Below are 23,018 nucleotides of genomic sequence, written 5' to 3'. Positions count from 1 at the left end.
TCTAATGTACAAGTTTACTAATGGAGGGCTCTCTGTTCCCAACCAGCTAACAGTTCTAAGGCTTATTATTATTGTTAATGTCTTGCTTCTTTAGCTGAAGGAAAACTTACTAGCAACAACTAAGGTTACAAGTAAACTATTTTGTATTTTTGATTACATATGAATACGTTTACTTTTTTAAACCAAACTGTTCATTTCAATTAAGGAGGGATGTGTTCTTAAAATTTATGTTGGAAAAATATCTTTATTAAGCATAAATAAGTTTCAGTTTCTGTACAGCAAACATTTGTATACTTCATTCCTGATAAAAGTGGAAAACTATCTGGGCCAGACTGAAAGACAGTCTGTTACAAGACTTGGCAATACAACCTTCAGTAGAGGAGATCTGAGTTTGAGAGTACTCTCACTCTTCTGGCCAATGGGTCCAAAGAAAGGAAGATGGCCGTTTGTTCTATAACCACTTTTTGCTAGACAATCTATAGAGCAATAATAGAGAAAGTAGAAATGCCTCGACTCATGACAAGAGAAGCACAGCAGTAGCAATGGTCTTAAAGAAATGTTATTTTAGAATTCCAAGAGGGAGATATGTGAAAGGGTGGAGAAACTTGAGGATCATAACCAACCTCCAGCTTTAGACTAAGCATGTTAAGGGAGGGCCCATGCTCAAATGCTGAATGACACTGATGGAAACAAGGGACAGGTTAAAACTACTACCAAAAACACCACACAAGAGGATAAGCTACTCTATGGTATAAACTTTTATGTCAAAATGGAATACATAAGGTTAAAGATAACCTTTGTATATATTTATTTGTTACAGTTATAATTAAGAGTTACAAATACAATATCAAGTCTCAGAACTGAAGTATTCTTAAAAATGCATCCATTGGTTATTAAATCAGTACAGTAAGTAATAAGGAAGCTATCTTACAGAAGGTAAGCAGCCACATAGCCTTAGTTTGTTTCAGAAAACAGAAATGTAATACAAATCAAATCAAGACAAAGCTCAACTATTAACAGCCACCACTATTTTTCATGTACTACTTCTTCCATAAAACACCGGATACTCAAAACCTAGTAGACTGAATGCATCCACTGAAGGAAATTGTGCCAATTTTACTCCTCTAATAGAAAAGTCAATAGTATATCAACTTTCTTCCAAGAAAGGAAACACCACCAGCCATTCATATTGCATTTTAAGATGTAGTGATATTAAGGTTATACTGAAAAGGCAAGTTTTCCAGGATTTCAAAAACTGTTTTGCTAATTTGATTTGTAAGAAGTAACTTGCCATTTCCAATGTGCTCTAAAAATGCATGTTTATGTAGCAGGGATCTGTGGCAGTCCAAATTCATCCACCAATACACCATCCTATGGAAAAAAAGATATAGTTTAATGAATTATGTATCAGTCTTTAAGATTACTTTATAGTAGGAGTTACAAGACCAAATAGGAGCATCAGTATTTTCTGTAGCCAACCTCATTTACTGATTTTATTATAGCCCAAAAAAGTGAAAATTGAACATCAATCAGCTGACATATGCTTACATACAAAAGCCATGTGAAAAAAAGTTGGAAAAGCATGGGAAATGCTGGTTTAGGTTTACTTGAAAAAACATGTAAAAGTGCTAAGTACACTATGACAGCCCTTTCAAATAATTACAGTCAGGACCTTATGGGGAAATAGATTTTTACAGCAGAAAGACATTAGGTTGTACAATAAAGTTGGCCCCCCAAAGCATACAAGGGAAATCTATACAAGAGACTATCCTAAGCATCTCCAAACATGCTAAGCACAATTCTGCTCCACCTTTAAGGCTTTCCATTAAGCAACAGCTTTATCAGTTTCATGAGTGACTGATTAAAACAAGTTTTACTGTACATTTATTAAATGAGAGGGAAAAGGCCCACCTTGTTTTTTGCATCAGTAGGGGTGCCTTCTGGAATTGCTGGAGCAGATGCAGCTTCATCTAAATAGGAACTGTCCTCATCAACTAAAAGCTCATCACCTAAGGCATCCAGTTCTGAAATTGAATTACATTACATATGTTATAGCTATACAAGGGCTGAAGGACCGATTGATCATGGTGATGTTAAATTAAGCAAGGGATTTCTTTTGCAAGGAAAAAAACACATGTAAAGTAAGTTACTGGGGGATGTGTTAAGAACAAAACCAGAGCATCTGCCCTGGCAGACGTGCCATAGGGCAGCTGGAGGAACACACAAAAGGGGCCTGTGACATTTTATGCCTTGGGGGAGCACCCTGTAACCCCCATATTCCTCATTTCTATACAATCATGATCTTACATCTAAAGCATGCCTTGTAAGGTATCAGGGGAAAGGTTATGATCTGCTGAAAGTCATTTCTCTATCCATATATGTATACCATTAATGCATATGAAGTTATGAGAATTCTGTTGTATGGCTGTCACTAAAACATGCTGTAAGTTGGGGAATCAGCCACATATTAGCTCCCCAGAGGCAACAGCAAGGAAAGTAACCACAAGGCGGGGTATCAATCAACCCATCAACAACCATCGTCCCACAAGGGAGCTACAATTCAATGACTCCTGTGCATGAGACCACACTAGGGGAATTCCTCAGCCTTGCCTGGAGACTCAGCAATGCCCCCAGACATGCCCAGACTTGTGTTCTACAAGCACATGGACTGAGGGTATAAAATCAAACACAGGGGGCCCATGCTTGGCCTTTCTCCCTCACCCACCTACACTGCAAGCAACAAGGACACTCTGAAGACTCCAACTGAGGGGACTGGCTCAGATTTCAAGGGTGAAATCTGTGTACCATGAACTGCAATATCCAGCGGGGTGAGGAAAACCTGTTTAATCTAGTTGTTGCCCAGTATAATAAGGTTGAGAGTTTAGATTGCATGCTTACATTTTATTTTGGTAACTAACTCTGACTTTTTGCCTATCACTTAAAATCTATCTTTTGTAGTCAATAAATTTGTTTTACTGTTTATCTTTACCAGTGAGTCTGCCTGAAGTGTGTGGTAAATCTGCTCAGGATTTGCAAAGGCTGGTGTGTGTCCACTTTCCATTGTGGAAGTGGTGAACCAATTAATAAATTTGCACTGCCCATCTTGAGCAGTGCAAGACAGTATATTCCTGAGGTACAGTGCTAGGGGGATTTGGCTGATGCCTTTTCCTGTGTGATTCATGAGTGGCTCTGGGAGCATTCATGCAATCTAGCTGGGTGGGAGAGTTCCACATGCGGTTTTCCTGAGTGATAACAGCACCTGGACGGGTTTGCTGCTGGTCACTAGCAAGGCATTGAGAGACACAGCCCAGGCTAAAGAGGGTTAAGGGGGCACAGCGGTCCCACAGTCCCAGGCTGCACCCTTGGGGAATCCCATCCCAGTGGCGCGGCGAGCAGGGTGAAATACACAGCTTGTTGTACTGAGCAAGATTTGCATTTTATACACTGGTGTAAAGATCTTACGTATGGTGGCTAACGACAGTCAGGAGGAAGCTACCGGTTTGTTATTTTCTGTTTGGACGTAGGGACAGAAAAGCAGGAAAATGACTGAAAGCAGTGAAGCAATTGGAAGTTGGAGCTTTTTAAGCTGCAGGTTGCAGAAAAGCAGAGGGAGAATCAGAGATTATTGGAACTGAAAGAACTGGAGATAAAGGAAAAGCGGGAAGAAAGAGAAAGGAAGCGAGAGGAAAAAGAAAGAGTGGGAGCAAAAACACCAACTGGACCTGCTAGAGAAGCAGAACCAACCAACCCCAGCAATACTCATCACGCTACAAATCCACAATTGGGACATTTATGTCCTGCATACAATGAGGCAGATTATATTGCTGAATATCTGACCACATTTGAAAGGCTGCAGGCAGTGCATGAAATCCTTGATGCCAAGAGAGTTCCTACCCTGATTGCAAAATTAACTGGTAAGGCTCTGAATGTATCTAATGAAATGCCTATTGAGGATGCTTTAGACTATTGTAAATTTAAAAACACCGTTTTGCAACGGTTTCAGATTAACCCTGAGTTAAATTTAGGACTCTTAGGAGAGATTTTGGTATGAGTAATGGGGAACATGTGAACAAAATGAAAGATGTGATGGGAAAGTGGGTGAGGGGCAAAGGTGTCACCCAGCTTTGAGGGAATGTTTGATCTTGTGGCTCAAGAGCATTTCCTAGTCATATACAAGGCTGATGTAAAGCGGTGTCAATGGGACAAAAATGTAAAGTCTGTGGATGAGATGGCATCTCTAGCTGATGCCTTTGAACAGACCCAGGCATCTATTGAAAACAAACCACTGAAAGAGGTGTCTAAAGCTGGTGGAAAGGGAAGATCCCATTTTATCCCCAGCAAGAGGATGGGAGTCTGGGTACTCACCTCCCCAAAACCATTCCTCTAACCCTCATCCCAAATCTCCTGTAAAAACAGAAGAGCCCAAAAGGTGCTATCAGTGCAATTCCACTGATCATCTGAGGAATAAATGCCCTATGCTAAGAGGAAACAGGCAACCAATAGCTCATGTTAGTTCTGCTGTCCTCCATACAGAAACCCCCCAGGCAATCAAAACCTATCATACTGATTTTGTGAGATTAGCTTCTGCAGAACCAGATATGGAGCATGTTTCGCTTGTCCAAATTAATGGCAAGGAATGCTTAGGGCAAAGGAATACAGGGGCCCAGATCTCTCTGGCTAAGCAGAGTATGGGCCATTATGTTATCTGGCCAAATGGCAGAGATTGTGGGGGTGGGCAAAAGCAGATTCCTCGTACCACTAGCCAAAATCCATGTGGCATGGGAAGGTTTGGAAAGTGTTTTGACTGTGGGGGGTAATGGAACACCTTCTAGTCAACCTGCTTCTTGGTAATGATTTTTTCCGTGTAGCTCAAGTGAAAATATTTGCCTGCAGCAGGAGGGAGTTTTATGCTGGGACTCCTGAGGGAAAGGGTAAGGTTTCAGGAACTGCTGAGAGAATGGGAAAGAGTCTCCTTGATTCTTCTGCAGCAGGGGGAAGCCACATGCTTCCAGGTGGGAGGCTGGTTGAGACCAGTTCCTGCACTGCAACTGGAGGCAACACCACATCAGGAAGGGATGGGGGTGTAATACCTGCCAGGGAGAGAACTGTCCAGGTTGTTAGTTGCCAGCAAGTTGCAGCTGAACCAGAGATAGATCCAGCTCTAGGGAGCATAGATAAATGTGTCCCAGAGGGCAGCCCAAAGATGGGGCAGGGAATCTCAGAAACCACTGAGTTGGGTGAGGATTCCCGTGACTCTGTAACACAGGGCAGCCACATGCTTCCAAGTATAGGAGGGGCTGAGATTAGCTCCTGTCCAGCAGAAGGCAATATACCCTCAGGATCGGGGGCAGAAGAGGTATTGTCAATGGCTAAAGAAACTGTCCCAGTTGTCAGCTGGCAGAGTTTGCAGCTGAACGAGGGATAGACCCCTTCCTAGGGAGCACAGAGCAATGTGTCTTAGGGAGGGGCCCAGAGGAGAAAACTGGGGAAGGAATAGTGAGAGTACAGAAATGTCTCCTCACTGATCACTTGGGAGAGGATGCCCAGGACAGAATGACTGAGTCAGCATCTGTGCACCCAGGCTGCACCCCAGGGATCCTGTCACAGGGCCAACTGACAGAATCCCTCCACCAAATACTACTCTGAAAATGAAAACTTATGGGACTTCACAACAAAGAGGACATGGAAACAGCGGCCCAGGATCGACAGGGATGGTGGAGCATTGTTTGTGCACTAAGCAACATCTGACAATGCAGAGGGGATTCATATTCAGAAAGCTGAGGGAGAGGGAATCTGCTCCAATAAAGAAGCAACAACCATCTATATCTGAGCCAACAAATTACTTAACAAGACAATTAGTGATACATAAAAGCACTAGAGAGAAACTAGAATTAACCCCATGGAAAAGTTTTCTTCAGTAACCACAGAATTCTATAAACGTCAGTTATTTAATACATTAACTTGTGCTTTTGCCTGTGCAGCTTCTGAGTTAAAAATAACTGGCTACCACTAATTCCTTGGGGTGGGGTGGGGGGGTGGAAGGGCGGGCAAGAAATTGTGCTCTTGCAGAAAACAACAGTACCACTGAATTTCCCTATACTCACTAACCTGCTTCCAAATCATCTTCGTCAATCTCTGGTGTTCCATAACTACGACCCAGTGCATCCTGGATTTCACTGGCTTCTTCCATCATATCCTCCAATTGGTCTTGTATGTCCTGTAGTAGCAACAAAGAAGTTACACTTGTCCCAATTGCAGAGTTACAAGCGGATTCAACTATAACTATACACTGAAATTCAGAAGTGACTCAGGAGCTAATGATGCAGAACAAGCTCCTCTGCTGGGCGATTTTAATTTATAAATCCTGCTTGAAATTGTTATAATAGAATATTGTGTTAACTATGCATTTGGTGTAACCCTCTGGGTTCTCAGCAGTTAAAAAAAATAAAATATAAATGGACTGAAATAGAGGGAGGGGAACTGGCACCAAAATCTCTGAACGTAGCAGGTTCTTTTATACTTCTCCAGAGTGAATTTAAAAGACTTAAACTAGAATCTAGTATTAGCTAGCAGAAGGAAGACATGAGGCACATACTAAAAAGCAAAACCAAACTATATTTTTTTAAATTTCATACACTGAACTCTAGTGTGGAAGTGCAGCGACCATTTTTTCCTCACTTACATTCATACCAAATGATGAAAGTCTCCTGGCATGTTTAATAGATTCTTTGCGTACTAAAAACAGACAAACTTCCAAGACTGCAAATGAAGCCAGTCAAAATCAATGGCAAAGCCATATTAGATGGCTGGACGTTCTAGAATGGGGTCAGAAGCATCTAGAATGGGCTGAAAGGACATTTAAAGCATGAGAGATCAGAGCAGGAATGTTAGCTGTGAAACTCATGCCACTGATGAAGGGGGGAAGTCGGGATCAGAAGTAGTTGAAAGAGTGAAGTGACAGAACCAACATGGATAGGAAGAATGGGGAAATGTGATTAGATAGGATTTCACAAAACACACCAAAAACCAGTAGATTTGGGAATGGATGTTCCCAGAGAAAATACTACATCTGGTCAGATATTAAAAGCCACACACAAAGTGATCAGCCCAGTGACATTATGGGACAATCCAAAGCATTATTATATTTAATAACAGAGTTGAGAAGATGGAAGTAGTTCCACATTAGGATGATTGTCTCGTTAGAAGACAATGAAGTCTTTTCCACAATTCCAAGTACAGTATTATATATCAAACTCTTGTTTTATCAATATTTTCAGCTCAGACACTTGGGTTTTTAACAATTTATAGACAAGGAAGAAGAGACCCAAAATTGAAAGCCATAGACACATTTATGTTCAGTGCTAAGGATATATCCATATTTGTAACTAACACTTATTAAAGACGCTAATTGGGAGGCCTGGAAAGAATCAACCTCAAGTACAGAAATTTGAGGAAGCCAGAAGCTTATCTGGGTGTTCTAAAGAATGAGGACTAACTTGAGTTGTGCCATGATGAAGTCAATCAATTACAAAAAAAAAAAAAAAAATACAGATTTTAGTGTAAATCTTACACTAAATGCTTATGCAGATAAGACAACAAGCCTTGCCCCCAAAGGGCTTACAATGTAGACACTGTACCTAAACAAAGAAACGGTGATAGAGTACACCAAAAAGATGATGTAGCAGCCACGTTTAGAATGTGTTTTAACCTTTGCACTTTTATTTTTGGGGCAAAGTCATAGTTATTTAGTAAAAAACTTCTTAGGGAAGGACTAGGCCTTATAGACCTCTTGGAATTATGTTTTCAGAAGGTACCAGGAGGAGAGGTTGGGAACATGGAGAACCGATTTGGAAGGAGGGAAGTGTTAGGGGACTTATTCCTTCACCCACTTACTTCCCTGGTCCTTCTCGCATGAACAGAGAGCAACAATACCCAAAGTCCAAAGGTGCAAACAATTCGATGTTTATTGGGGTGAACTTCCAGCAAGCATGATTCCAGTGTCCTTCCCTAGTGTCCCCCTTCCCAGCTCTGACACCACAGAGCCTTACACCTACGTCCCTGTTCCCATTCCTGCCCCTAGCCAAACATGATTCCAATTTCCCCACCCCCATTCCCACCGCCACCCACTTCCTAACTGACTGCAGACTATATAGTAAAACTTGAGTTCTGCTTACCTTAACCAATCATTTTACTGAAATTTAACCAACCAATCCTAACATATCGTAACATGATTATGTAACCAATTATATCTCATCACCTTAATTAGTTTACACCCAGCAAAATTAATTATACAGCAGACAGAAACTATCACAGAACCAGACAGAGATTATACAGACAAACAATAGCAAAGTGGGAACTATAATGACAAAACTATACAGAAGTGAGGATTTCACATCCAGCTATTGGTAAGTGAGTTCTTGCCAGACAGGATGCTATCAAACTAAAAGTTTCCTTTTACATCTTCTAAGCACTCCCCTTTCTCTGGGGGCGATAGGCATTATCACGACAGGACTGTATTCCTAACAGTCCAATAGCACCTTCTTTCAATGTGACTAGTTTGGAATGTGAGGAGGTGACCAGTCGCTTCCCAGCTTATGGCTGCCTCTGCTGCTTAGCCAGAGATCTTAGCCTAAGCACAGGGCCTCAGACTGTCACAGTAAGAGAAGGCTCTTACACCAGCAGACAGTGATTTTGATTCTCTCTTTTATACCTCTATAACAAGCCAAGTACCTAAATTCTTAGGGTATAGGCCTTTACAGACAGGCCTGAATATCTATATCCTAACAGGAAGTAACAAAGTTAACATGGAAGAACATTAGGAAACAAAAGTGGGAGGAGGACATAACCAGAGCAGATCATCATAAAGTTTGGGAGGAAAAAGTGGCTGGAGCAGAGATGTAGTTCCAGCGGGATAACTCAGAGGAATTGAAAGCCAAGTGCTGGGTTGTACAGTCAAAGGAATTAAAAATCCACATGATGAGGATTAGCAGCATATAGAAAATTAGATCAGTTTCATCTTTAGCAAAAGCTGTAAAGCTGCCCATTTCTGATGGAAGCAATCAGCTGTGCATTTAGCTCATTTTCACTGTTCTCTCTGGTATAGGCAATGAATGTTTAATTCCAAATAAACTGTGTGCGCATGGTAATAGCCACTATTTAGCATTTTAACAGCATATTTAGATAGCTTAGTAGCAAGCAGTACAAATGCTCACCTCAATGTGATCAATTTTGACTTGCTTATAAGCCTTCTTCATTTCTTTCACCCCCAGTTTCATAGCATCAACCTAGAAAGAGTCAAACAAGATGCTTGTATCTACTGCAGCACTTATAAATAAAGTAAACTTGAAATGAATGAACTGATACCGTTGTCTTTGTGTCCTTAAGTGATTGGATGGTATAATTGGCTTGTTCCATATTAAAAGACTGTTGTGACAGATTATCCCGCTGTTGTTCATACCTGTTAAAGTATTACAGTAATGTTTTAAATACAGCATTTGTATGTCATACAATTTGTAAGTAACCCTAATGAAATTCACAAGATACCTAAGAGAAACAGTACTTTTCAAACTTGGAAACAAAAACAGAAGGCAACCTCTGCTCTTTACTTATTTGTAAATAGTATTCAGTAATAGTCATTTTAATTTTGTTCTAAGGGCCCTTGAACATGACTATGTATTTATGTCTGTTACTTGATAAAGCTATTTCTGAACGCAGAGTTAAACGTTTTCCTTAGATGGCTGCATGCATGCCCATGTTTACACAGTTTTATATACTGTGCTTGGTTGGGATATAAATTGACAAATTTGGGATGAGTGCATTACAGGAACTCCTACTTAACGTTGTAGTTATGTTCCTGAAAAATGCTACTTTCAACGAAACAATGTTAAGCAAATTCAATTTCCCCATAAGAATTAACGTAAATAGGGGGACTTAGCTTCCAGGGACATTTTTTCGCCAGACAAAAGACATTTTATTTTTATACATATATACACACACACTATAAGTTTTAAATAAACAATTTAATACTGTATACAGCAATGATGATTGTGAAGCTTAGCTGAGGTGGAGGAATCAGAGGGTGGGATATTTCCTAGGGAATGCCTCGCTGGTAAATGATGAACTAGCACTCGGCTGAGCCCTCAAGGGTTAACACATTGTTGTTAATGTAACCTCACGCTCTACAAGACAGTACGAATGGCGGGAGGAGACACAATAGACCTGCAAACATCCCCTGCGGAAACTGAAGATGAACGCATGTTATCCCACTGGAGTGCACCACTCCCCAAAGTGCCGTGGTGTGTGTGAGTGAGAGTGGCGCATTGCCCATTCAAGTATGCTGACCCTACTTTAATTACACTGCCTTTTCAAGTCGATCAGCAAGTTGAGACAGCAGCTGCTGCCAGCAAGCTCCCTCTGTCCTGAGCCCTGTCATGCCCCCCTCCCACCCCGGCTCTGTAGAGATGGGGTACAGGAGTGGGGGAGGGGGACACCCTGACATCAGCACCCCTCTTTCCCTCCACCCCCTGCACAGCAAGCAGGAGGCTCCAGGGAGCAGCTCCAAGGCAGAGGGCAGGAGCAGCACATGGCAGTGGGGGGAGCTGAGCTGCCCGAAAATTGATAGCCTGCTGGGCGGCTGCTACACAGGGAACTTAGGGGAGCTGCCAGCCCACCCTGGTTCCAAGCCCCCACCAGCTAGCTCCAACGGGCTGCTCTTCTTGCAAGCAGTGGACAAAGCAGGCAGCTGCCAAACAACACTATAAGGGAGCACTGGGCAACTTTAAAGGAGCATGTTCTCTAATAGATCAGCGACATAACAATGTTAACTGGGATGACGTTAAGTGAGGAATTACTGTACTTACTAATGGCACAGCAATATGGGTGAAACGTAGTTCACCCATAGTGTGCTCTGATTGGGTCCAACCGGAACGTTAAGAACACCAGCAAGACCCAAGGGGCTATTGATTGTGCATATAAAGAATTTACTGTGATGCTGATTCATGCATGCAAAGTAGAAATGTATATAACATGCAGCAATACCTATATATAAGCAAGACAGAAACTCGAGTGTAACTTCAGTGATTTCCCAGGATTTCCTAGTCATTTTGTTTTAATTCCAGGTGTACAGTACTGCACGTTATATAATATTATGTGTACATTAAATACCAAACCTATTTATATATTGTTATACAAATAATGCTAACACTGACATTTTTTAGCTTTGATACTTCAAGATCTAAAACTGGATGTTTATAAACAGCTGGCTGCAATTTCTTCCATGATTTGTTTGCAAGAATACTCACAAGAAATGGCACAGAAATGGAAGAGGAAGTGCAAAGTGTGCCAATCCTCCCCAAACCAAACAGTATTTCACTAAATAAGGATGAAGAGACTTTGAAACTTACATTCGCTTCTGCTTTAATACTCTCAAAGCCTTCTGTTTTACCATATTCTGAAAGAGACATGAGAGCCAGATGTTAGTAAAAACAAAAAGGTAACAATTTAATTGCTCTGGGTTATATTATTACAATATTTAATGCATAATATTAATTTTTTTTACTGTGAGAGGTCCTTTCTTTAAAATTGTGAGAGCTGTTAAACACAGTTAACAGTCACAATGAATACTCAAAGTCAGGATTGAAACAGGCATATCTATATGTTGGTAATAATGAAACCCCATATAACTTCTGTTTAAATAAAGGAAAAACACACTGAAAAAGCAGAACATACTCAAATAAATGGCAAATTTCTCTGAACATTACCTTTCAAAAACATTTCAATGGTCAGTATCAACCAACTAATGCTTTATAAGGTGCTATCAGTATTTCACTACATGCATGAAGAATTTCCATTCAATTTAAAATTCAAAATAAACTAAACTTTGTTAACAGTTGTTTCCTTTAGGTGTTTGCACCGTTTCTCAAGTTCATGGGGTTCCCCCCCCCCCATCCATTTCTGAAAGATTTGGAACCTCCTCCACACGCAACTGAACCAAGGAGACTGCCTGCAGACTTGACCTCAGAGCCACAGGGGAAGGAGGAAGAGAAAGCGAGAAAAGGAACTCAGACTCCCTTCTCCCAAGGGAGCCTAATGGTTTCACAGGGATACCCAGATTGTACTTCTAAGTTCTTGCATTTTCTCCTTGCTTCCTCCCCTCCCCACACCACTGTTCTCCATATTTTGGTTTGCAAGCTCTACCTGAGAGAGCCTTAAAGTAAGCAAACTGGTCCCACTTTCATCTTTACCCCTAACCACTCTGAGATCTCATTTGCATCTCTCAGGAAGAAAAAAAAAAAAAAGACAGTTTACATTTAGTCTTTTACTGACATTTTAATGTTTCCCATTGTAGGTGTTCAATTTAGTGAAATCTGTGACAACTATGAAAAAGAGAGACAGCGATTAGTGCAGAGGAAGACCCAATTTAACAGCGTGACTGGGTGGCCAGAGTGGCCTACCATCTTGAACAGCTTGATGTAGATATAAAAAGGAGGTAGTAAAAGTATTTGACTTTTTAGCCACATTTTTGAGTTTTACACAGAGTAGCATTATGAAAATGCAACTTTATTTCAAGACTAGCAATGGATATGGCACAGATCTGGGAAACAGCTGAGAATACAAACAAGCTTACAGTAGCCCACTCTCCTCCAAGATTGCAGGAAGCACGTGTAATGATACTTCTAAGAACCTGGAGAACTAGTTATGACATTGCTCCATTATGTGAAAGACTGAAAGTGTGAGTCACTTCACCTTCTCACGTGTACACCAAATAGGATTCTTACCTTTGCAGGCCCCTCCCTCATTTTCTTCATCTGATCTTTATACTTCACCAGTTCTGCATCAAGCCTACTAATTTTCTTGTCAATTGACTCAGCTCTGCTATCCACCTTTGGTACAAGGAAGACAGACAAAAAATTCATTGCTAACACTCAAGATTTTTTCCAGGCACTTGTAGTTCTTGAAGTAAAATGTGCTCACATATACAGATTTGCTGTTATACAAACTAGAATTAAAATGTCAAAAGGTTTTTGGAAAGGACAATTAGATGACAAAAGGTGGCAAAGATTCCTCCAAGCAGCATTAATTAAAAAAACTAGACTTTATTGACTATATGTATTCAGAGAAGTGTCTCAAAGAAAACTTACGCTTTTCATTCTGTGAATTACTACTAGAGAGGGGCACACAATCATACTACATTTTTACTCATTGGTATGACATTAAATTTGCAAATTCAATTTGTATCATAATATCTGAATATAAGTAATCTGTCAACATTTTAATTCTGGTGCATTTATCCTTCTGTTATATACCGTCTCTTTGTTTAGAGAAAAACGGGTCTGCCAGCCTGGAGGAGGACACTGATAATATACTATTGCCAGAGGCATTTTCTATGCAGAGCAATTGATATCAGCTCACTCCACACTAGGGACAAAATGCCTGGTTACAGCTGGCACTGAAAGATTTACTTTAAGCTTTCCACTATGCCAGCTGCTTTACTAAAAAAAGAAAATAAATTGTACAATATTTTTAAAATATTGTACATTTATGGAGCCTTGCAACAACTTTTAAAGGGTCCTAAAGCTCTCCACAAACATCCATCTACCCAACCGTCACAAGGGTGGGAGGGCAATTATTATTTGGACAACTAGCGCGCATCATTCTGGATAACAGGATGATTGTAAATAAGACACTGAGGCAGACCCTCCTAGTCTAGATTCTATGGCATACATAATTAATGTACACAGAACAGACAGAACTTCAGTTTCTACAGTGATGATGGAAAGATTCCTCCATGCACTCTGCAATGTAACTCAGTTTATCTGCCTCCAAAGGAATGACCTGGCTGTATTGGGACTTAAACCTCTGAGTCCAGAGTCTTTAAATTCTATGTTTATTATACAAAAAAGCTTGTGTGTCCAAAGTAGGAGAAAATTCTCCACATAATCTAAGGGGAATCCCAGTTAACATACACAAAGGAGAAATGGGTTTCATTATTAAACCACTTTCTTTCCTGCGCAAGTGAATGATACAAGCACAGAAACACTGCATTTATCTCCAGAGAAAAGGCCCATGGTGAGAGCTAACAAGTTTATTCCAAAACAAAATATTAAACTTCTGTTTCTCATGACATATCTAAGATTCTAGTTATGCCTTCTTGCGCCCCAAACTAAGTATTCTGACTACTTGTCTGAAGTAAACGACTAATTTCTGTTGTTTTACCTAAAAAATTAAATTACCAAACAGGAGTAACTGATAAGAGACAACAATGTACAATCTAATATAAACTGTCAGGAAAAGAAAAGGGTGAAGAGCACTCTTACATTTTTAGTAACTGTTTTGGGATGAACCCTGACTTAACTTAAAATTGAATGACCTCCCTCAATAATTTGCATTCTGTTTATCAGTATATCACAGCATAATTGAACTTGCTAAGGATTGTTCTATTGCGCATTACTTGTAGTCTATGCTGCACTAGGAATTATTTTTATATTGAAAAAGGAGATGGTATTTAAGTCTTGATCAACTCTTAATAAATTTTAATCATGGTCACTAATTGTACCCTTACAGGTTTCAGAGTAGCAGCCGTGTTAGTCTGTATTCGCAAAAAGAAAAGGAGTACTTGTGGCACCTTAGAGACCAACAAATTTATTTGAGCATAAGCTTTCGTGAGCTACCGCTCATTTCATCAGATGCTCACAAAAGCTTATGCTCAAATAAATTTGTTGGTCTCTAAGGTGCCACAAATACTCCTTTTTTCTGTACCCTTACAGTTTATCATCCACAGACACCTGTTCAGTTGTCATACATTGCTGAGCAACTAGAAAAGAACAAACGTAAACATAAAGAAACGTGAAAAGGACTGAGGCAGCAGCTAAGACTATCCATCAAATGGTGTAAAGAAGAGTGTCCAAAATTGATAATGTAGTATTTAAATATTTATATGCATTAAACTAGGTAATTCTGAGAACCTCACAATGTGTACATTATCTTCATTGCTGTACATTGCTCTCTATAGTGACACTTTGAGGCCACTTAAAAAGCCACTAGATCATCTCCTTCCTTATTATGGAATCTGTTATGTACATACTAAATATTCTGTTATGCAAATGTATTCTCTTCAAGAGTGGAGAAGATTTACTGTTTAAAGAATAATTCTACAGAGTACCACTAAAAATCAGACCAAGCACTTTTAGTTAGTAAAGTAATTGCAAGGAGCATCACTCAGTAGGAAAAGTTATCCCAGACACTGATCATGATCATCTCTTCCATTTGTTTATTTGTCCACTAGCATATGTAATTATCTGATTTGCACACACAGTTGATGCAATTGCATGTTATGCACAGTTGAGTGCCTAAATTCTGTTCTTAATAGGACCATCATTAGGTTGAAAAGGTAACAACCCATTGAGATGAATGGGGCAGTTTGTTTACAAGAATTGTTTCAGACAGTCTGCAGATTCCAGAAGACAGTTGTGAATTAGTTTTACAGTTCACATTTGGAAGGTTTAATTGCCACCATAAGGGCTAAAAGTCTATTTGTTTTTAGACTTTTGCTGTTAAATCACAAATGCTGCATAATTTAAATCTTCCAAGAACTTAGACAAATACCTCAAAGCACCATATTATTTTCCTCATCTTTTAATTATTTAATATATAGTTTAAAGGTATGCTCCCTAAAGCAAAAGTTTGTTGGAAGATTGCATTTAATATATTTTAAGGGCCAAAAGGACCACCAGATCATGTGGTCTGACGGCCTAAATATCTTCCTAAGTGTTCTTGCAAGAATAACATTACAACAGCAGTCAGGTACTCAACTGCATGTTTAACTGCTCTATTAATACTTTTCAACTTTTACATATTCAAAGGACAATTAAACAAGCCCATAACATCTCTGTATGCCTTTACTCTGTTTTGCAGCAAGTTCGTCTGTGGCAGAGATTGTGCTAAAAACAATCCCATCATTCTTCACCAGCCTGAGGATGGTACTCATGTGACCGGGCCAGCCTTTGAACTGCATGGTGTGGGCTTCCCGCTGGGCCCAGTCCATCTTTTCCACAATGTGCACTTTGGGATTGGCAGGCAGTGGAGAGTTATGAGAGAGCAAGAAAAGAAAGGAGGGGGGGGGTGACAGCCCTTGGGGGGGGGTGTCAGGTGCCCTCCCGCTCTCTCCATAGGAGTCTCTCTCTCTCTCTCTCGTTGGGGGGCGGGTGTGTGTGTGGGGGAGGGGGGGGCTGTCTCTCTCTCTCTCTCGGGTCGCGGTGTGTTTCTCGGGGCGTGGCTCTGCGTATGGGTGTGGCTGGCTCGGGGAAGGGCCGGGCGAGGGGGGGAAAGGGGGGGCGGCCCGCCTGGCCCAGCCCCCACTCACACACTCACCGTCCCGATGCAGTCGGTCAGGTTCGGCGGCGGCACTTTAGGCTTCGATTTCCCGAAGAATCGATTCATCGCGGCGGCCTCAGAACGGGACAGACACAACCCGGAAACGCTCCGTCTCGTCGCCGCCGCCGCCGCCCCTCCTCCCCTCGCTGCCCTTCGCTCTGCGCCGGCGCTAGTGACGCCTCACCCGACAGCCAATCCGGGATGGCAGAGGGCGGGACACGTTTGGAAAAGGGCGGAAGTGACGAAGGAAACCCCCAAGCTCTGCTCTTCCGCCCAGCGGCGTGAGCAGCGCCTGGCCCTGGATGTGGAGGCGGGGCTAAAAGGAGCAGCTGGGAACAGAGGCACCAATCAGAGGGCCCGCTGCAGCCCGCGCCCCGCGCCTCTAGGGGGCGCCGCTCTTCAGCCCCTGGCAGCGAAATCCTCCTTCGCGGAGGGCCGGGGCCTCCGAGTTCAGCCTCCACGGACCCCACGGCAGCGCCCCGAGGCCCTGGGGCTACTGGCAGTCCCCGCTCCGGGCGAGGGGGCTGCGAGCGCGGCTGGGCCCCTGCCACAGCCTGAGGGGCGGGGGGGGGGGCGCTTCTCCGGTCCAGAAGGCTGCTCGCGCTCTAGGATCGTGCGGGAGGCTCCAGGCATTAAAGATGACGCTTTAATTTAAAAAGAACAGGAGGACTTGTGGCCCCTTAGAGACTAACCCATTTATTTGAGCATGAGCTTTCCTGAGTTACAGCTCACTTCATCGGATGCATACTGTGGAAAGTGTAGAAGATCTTTTTATACACACAAAGCTTGAAAAAATACCTCCCCCCACCCCACTTTCCTGCTGGTTTTCTCCTCCCCCCACACACAAACCCACTCTCCTGCTGGTAATAGTTTATCTGAAGTGACCACTCTCCTTACAATGTGTATGATAATCAAGGTGGGCCATTTCCAGCACAAATCCAGGTTTTAACAAGAATGTCTAAGGGGGGGGGGGTTGGAAAAAACAAGGGGAAATAGGTTACCTTGCATAATGACTTAGCCATTGTCAGGGAGCAGGGGTGTGGTTAGGGATCAGAGAAGTCAGGGGACAGGGAGGGTTGGATAGGGGGTGGGGTTTGGGGGGTGGTTGGGGGTCTTAGGAGGGTGCAGTCAGGGGACAAGGAGCAGCGAGGATTGGATGGGTCAGGAGTTCTGAGGGGGTCAGTCAGGGGCTGGGAAGTGGGTGGATAGGGGGCAAGTGCCAATTTCCTTACCTTGTTAAGTCTTTTTTCTAAACTTTCCTTTTATTTTTAACAATACTGTACTGTATTTGCTTTTTTCCTCTCTCTGCTGCTGCCTGATTACATACTTCCACTTCCAAATGAGGTGTGTAGTTGACCAGTAAGTTTGTAACTCTGAGGTTCTACTATACCAGATTTGGTTATGGAATGCAGATCACACTAGTGATCTGCTCCTGCTGATGAAGACCAGGTGTACATGCTGATATTATCAGATCTATCAACTGCCTTCAGTACTGTTGGTCACCAGTTGCTGAATCACCTGTAGACAATAGCAAGATTTGCCAGGGCTACTTTTTTGTGGCTCAATTCCTTCTTTGCCATGCATTCTCAAACGGAGGCAGTGGGCAATTATTTCTCCTGAGAGTGCTATAGAATCATAGATTCCAAAGCCAGAATGGACCATTGTGATCATGTAGTCTAGGGGTGGGCAAACCTTTTGGGCTGAGGGCCACATCGGGGAATAGAAATTGTATGGCAGGCCATGAATGCTCACGAAATTGGGGTTGGGGTGCGGGAAGGGGTGCAGGTTCCAGCTGGGGTATGAGCTCCGGGGTGGGGCTTGGGAAGAGAGATTTGGGGTGCAAGAGGGTGCTTCAGGCTGGGATCAAGGGGTTTGGAAAGCAGGAGGGGGATCAGGGCTGGGGCAGGGGGTTGGTAGGGGAGAGGCTCAGGGGTGCAGGCTTCGAGTAGTGCTTACTTCAAGTGGCTCACGGCAGTAATGGCATGTCCCTTCTCTAGCTCCTACGCAGAGGTGCAGCCAGGCAGCTCTGCACGCTGCCCCATCTGCAGGCACCACCCCTGCAGCTCCCATTGGAGTGCTTAGGAGGAGCGGGGCCATGCCACGGTTCATGCCACGGCTTCTAGGAGCCGCATAGTGCGGCCCCCAACCCAGCGACCTGGCTGGAGCGGGGGAAGACCCAGACCCTGCTCCCCAACAGGAGCTTGCGGGCTGGCTTAAAACGGCTTGTGAGCTGGATGCGGCCCATGGGCCATAGTTTGCCCACCTCTGATCTAGTCTGATCTCCTGTGTAACAGAGGCCACAGAACTTCCCCACCATATGCAGTTCCGCAATGTCCCATCTTGTTCAATGTGCCTTATGTCTTCATTTCAACTAATCCAACGAGGTCTGTTAGCTAGCCCTCAGCCAAGCATTGGGTAAGATATTAGGCTCCAGCTGACAAAAATATCTACCTCTTTAGCTGAGGGTGTATGTCTGCCATTTGTTGTTTTGGCACACAATTGAAGGGTGAGGTTAGATATCTTGGTGTTACTAGATCAGGCTACTGCAACTTTCACTATTTAATAAAGGCTGCGAACAAAAGAGTCTGAAATTTAAGGTCCTTTAGGATACACAAGAAAGTTTTTATATATTTAATTTTTGAGAAATTAGTCAGGTAAAACATTGGAAGGCAAATTTAAAGTTGAGTTTCTTGGCATTGACAATGCAGGTGCTTGGTTTACAAATATTAAAATTACATTCTTCAAAATATGAATACATTTTCAAGGACATCTAGTAAATTACTCATTCATGTTTATTCTTGAACAAAGTTTCCTTTTGGTTTAAAGCAGGCAGTCCAGTACTAGAAGGCTCCAATACTTTAAATTAGCTAATCAAATGATCTATAAAGGAAGTAATTTACATTATTTCTTTATGTTTTGTTTTAATAATAAAAGATGCATTGCCTTTTATTACAGAGTGTTAATTTTATAGATATTGCTCTGGTAGCACCATCCTTTCAAGAATGCAATTATTTTTGAGGACATGCACCTAAACTACATAAATAATAATGAGGTATCTCTGGCAATGAGATGCAGTTGGATGAATCAATCTTTTTAGAATATTTATTATATTTGTATATATTTATTATATTAGAACAATTTTCTAATATAACCTTATGCCCCATATAGAAAAAGCACTTTAATCATGATGTAAGTGGCCATGAAAAACAAAGTGAGCTGCAAAATATTTTGTTTTATACAATTTAATTTTTTCCTCTTAAGTACACTTGTTAAAATTACTGAGGACCTAGCATATCTTTAGGCTTCACCCATTGATCAAATTGTTCTGATGTAAGGAATCCAAGCTTAATAGCTGCTTCTTTTAGTGTTGTCCCTTCTTTGTGTGCTGTTTTGGCAATCTTGGCTGCCTTGTCATATCCTATCATTAAAACAAAAGAAACATCAGATTAATCATGAGTTTGGCCACTATGTGTTCAGAACACCTGCTAAAGACGACAACTTGGTCTATTAGAAACTACTGCTACTATATTTTGTTTAATTTGAAGTCACGAGGGTATATGAAAGGATACATTGGACCAATTTTTCCTCGAATGTTGGCTTAAAGCAGTATATAAAAAAAATCCACAAAATTAAAAGATATTCTGGTCATTAACCATTTAGGTAAATTTGATGTGACGAAATTAAATTAGGCTTGTTGCCACTCAGTTCAATGACTTTCCTTAAACATTTCATGATCATCTATTGCCAACTTTCTTGCTAGGAAATTTTAACATCTAGAGACCAGTATTTTCAAAAAAGCATATAGGTATGGCTATTGCGAACAGGGCATTTCTTGTCCGCTGACTGTGCTCAGTGGTAGTCTGTCTACTCTTTGGGACGTTATACAGAGTAAATTCATTTCCACATGCAATGAAAGAACTAGTTAATTGGAACACACAAGAATGCAGTTAATGATTGGGTTTTCTGTGTCTTTTTTATAAAGAGCTTCTATGAACAAACATTTAAAAATATAAAATATAAGTATAGCAGAATAGTCATGCAAGGGATGTATTACTCTTGGTAATCCAACTTTTAACAGACAAATTTTGCTACCTAGTGCCTTGAACAGCTCTGTAGTTGATCTATATTAAAAATAATATTCAGTGATAAGCACAACTCTTAGGTAGGAAGACTTATAATTTCACCACTGAATCCCATTAAGTTTAACACCAAATAAACCAAACTGAATAAAACTAATGCTGTGATATATAAATGGGGGGATAGCTCCCTTTGATGGACACCCAGCCAGCCAGTTAGCTAACAGCCAGCCAGTTATCTGTAAAATGCCTCTTTGTAGCTGTTCTTTACTTGCTTTACCTGTAATGGGTTAAAAAGTCCCCCAGGTTTAAAAAAAAATGGGCACCTGACCAAAAGAACCAAAGGAAATGTAGAACTTTTTAAAATTGGGAAAGAAACTTCCCCTTTGTCTGTTTTCTCTGGGCTGGAGGGACAGAGCAGCCATGCTATAAGCAGCTTAAGATAGGTAGGATAATAAATCATCAGATCATGCCTAGAACTACTTATCTGAACTCCAAATGTGTAAGTAGATCAGAATGTTTAGCTAGATGTGATTAGGGTTATTTCTTTTATTTCTTATTGGCTTGTGAACTCCTCTGTGCTAACCCCAGATGCTTTTGTTTGCTTGTAACCTTTAAGCTGAAAGCTTAAGCTTTTAAGCTATTAAGCTAACCCCAAGAAAGCTATTTTGGGTGCTTGATTTTTTGGAATTGCTCTTTTAAAATCTAGCAAAAGCCTAAGTTCCAAATGTATTTTCTTTTTGTTTTAATAAAATTTACCTTCTTTAAGAACAGGATTGGATTTTTGGTGTCCTAATTGGTTTGTGTATGTTGTTTGATTAGCTGGGGCTGTGAGTGTGTGTGCGGGGTGTGAGTGTGTGTGTGTGCGTGAGAGAGAGAGGGGCTTAAGGGTACCCCCACAGGGCGGAATTCCCAAGTGCTCCTTCCTGAGTTCGAAGGGTTTTTGGGGTATTTTTTGCATTTGGGTGGTGGCAGCGTTTACCAAGCCAAGGTCAGAGAAAAGCTGTAAGCTTGGGAGTTTAATACAAGCCTGGAGTGGCAAGTATTAATTTTTTTAAATCCTCGTGGGCCCCACTTCTACACTTGGAGTGACAGAGTTAGGATTCAGCCTTGACAAATGCACTGCCCTCAAAGAAAGTAATGATAGGAAATTAAAGAAATAGATACAAAAGGAACAATATAATAGGTGACTGATGTCAGGAATATAATTTTTCAAGTTTTACTAAAAAAAACGAAAAAGACAGTTACATGCCGATACTGTAACTGTTGTTCTTAGAGACATGGGTGCAGACATGCATTACACTCTGGTGTGCATGCGCTGAGCGCACCAAAGTCAGAAATTTGCCTAGCAGTAGCCATAGTGTCAGCATTTGTGTTTCCAGAGCCTGAGCCCCTCCCCACGCTATTTAATGGTGGCACTACCCCAACTCCCCTCGGATCCCTTGCACAGAATGCCAAGAATTGAGACTCCAATATAGAGGGACCAAAGGTGGGTCATGGGATACACATTTGCACACACATCTAAGAACAACAACAGTTACAATACCAGTAAGTAACAGTCTTTGCTTCTTTGAGTAGCAGATGTGTATTCCTGTCAGGTGACTCAATCAGTACCAAAAAGAGGTGGGGCTTGGAGTCTATTTAAAGAGCGACTGCAATACTGCCTTCCCAAAATTTGTATCGGATCAGGATGCAGACATAAAAGTATAAAGCTTGGTAAAAGTATGTACCAAAGACCAAGTAGCAGCCCTGAAAGCGTCCAATATAAAAATATCACTGTGAAAAGTGACTGAAACTGCTTGAGCAGTTTGTCAAATGGGCTCTTAACTCAGACTCCACCTCCACAGCGGTTATCTCAAACTGCAGTGATACAGGATGTTAACCAACTGGAAATTATCTGTGTGGAGACTGCTTGATCACTCTTGTGATCCACAAAGGAAATAAAAAGACAAGGTGGTGAACAAAATGGTTTTGTTCTTCCTATGTGAAATGCCAAGCATCACCTCAAATCTAAGGAGTGAAGATGCTGTTCATCAGCATTTGAATGAGGTTTGGGGGAAAAGATATAGGTAAGTAAATTGTCTAGTTAAGATGAAATAGTGGCACCACCTTAGAGAGACATTTATGATGAGATCTCAAGGCAACCGTGTCCTTGAAAAACTGGATATACTGAAAGCCCACCATTAGAGCCTACAGCTTAGTAACTCTTCCCACAGAAGTTAATGCCATAAGAAATGCTGTCTTTTGGCATAGGCGAGAGAGAACAAGTTGCCACATCCCAAGAGTTTCAAGGGGGCCACTGGCATTGTTAATAACAATAAGGCATTGTTGGCTAGTAGGTACTAGGCCAGTAACCCCTACCCCTACTGCGGTAACAGCATTGATCTTCGGTACTGATGGTGATGGGAGGACAGTCTTCAGGATTGCTGAGAATAGTGCTTGGACAGCAAAGAAGAGGAAGATGTCCTCGATCTCGACGAGCCTCCAGTAGTCATCCAGTGATAGTGGAGAAGCCACCCCCCAAAGAAGCAGGCAAGCAACAAGCCTCATCCAAAAACCAGTAAGGAGATG

General features: G+C 41.7%; 2 protein-coding genes across 4 annotated transcripts in view; both read right to left on the bottom strand.

Moving 5' to 3' along the window:
* Positions 1 to 224: 224 nt before the first annotated feature.
* Positions 225 to 16,552, bottom strand: CHMP5 (charged multivesicular body protein 5). The gene is made up of 8 exons (XM_073332613.1): positions 16,369 to 16,552; positions 12,777 to 12,881; positions 11,403 to 11,449; positions 9,364 to 9,457; positions 9,213 to 9,284; positions 6,109 to 6,217; positions 1,912 to 2,024; positions 225 to 1,371 (listed from the first exon to the last, which is right to left on the bottom strand). Exons 1-8 carry the CDS (start codon positions 16,435 to 16,437, stop codon positions 1,321 to 1,323), a joined length of 660 nt encoding a protein of 219 aa, XP_073188714.1. The 5' UTR covers positions 16,438 to 16,552; the 3' UTR covers positions 225 to 1,320.
* Positions 16,553 to 19,597: 3,045 nt separating this feature from the next.
* The window catches only part of FH (fumarate hydratase), a 45,809-nt gene continuing 42,388 nt past the window's right edge, over positions 19,598 to 23,018 (bottom strand). For all 3 annotated transcript variants that reach the window (XM_073332605.1, XM_073332606.1, XM_073332607.1), the window contains one exon: positions 19,598 to 19,789. In XM_073332605.1, the coding sequence (XP_073188706.1) occupies positions 19,647 to 19,789 (143 nt within the window). In that variant the 3' untranslated portion in view covers positions 19,598 to 19,646. The remainder of the gene's footprint in view (positions 19,790 to 23,018) is intronic.

The sequence above is a fragment of the Lepidochelys kempii genome, chromosome 2, assembly GCF_965140265.1.
Source record: "Lepidochelys kempii isolate rLepKem1 chromosome 2, rLepKem1.hap2, whole genome shotgun sequence".
Taxonomy (NCBI): domain Eukaryota; kingdom Metazoa; phylum Chordata; order Testudines; family Cheloniidae; genus Lepidochelys; species Lepidochelys kempii.
This window is presented reverse-complemented; position numbering and strand designations above follow the sequence as displayed.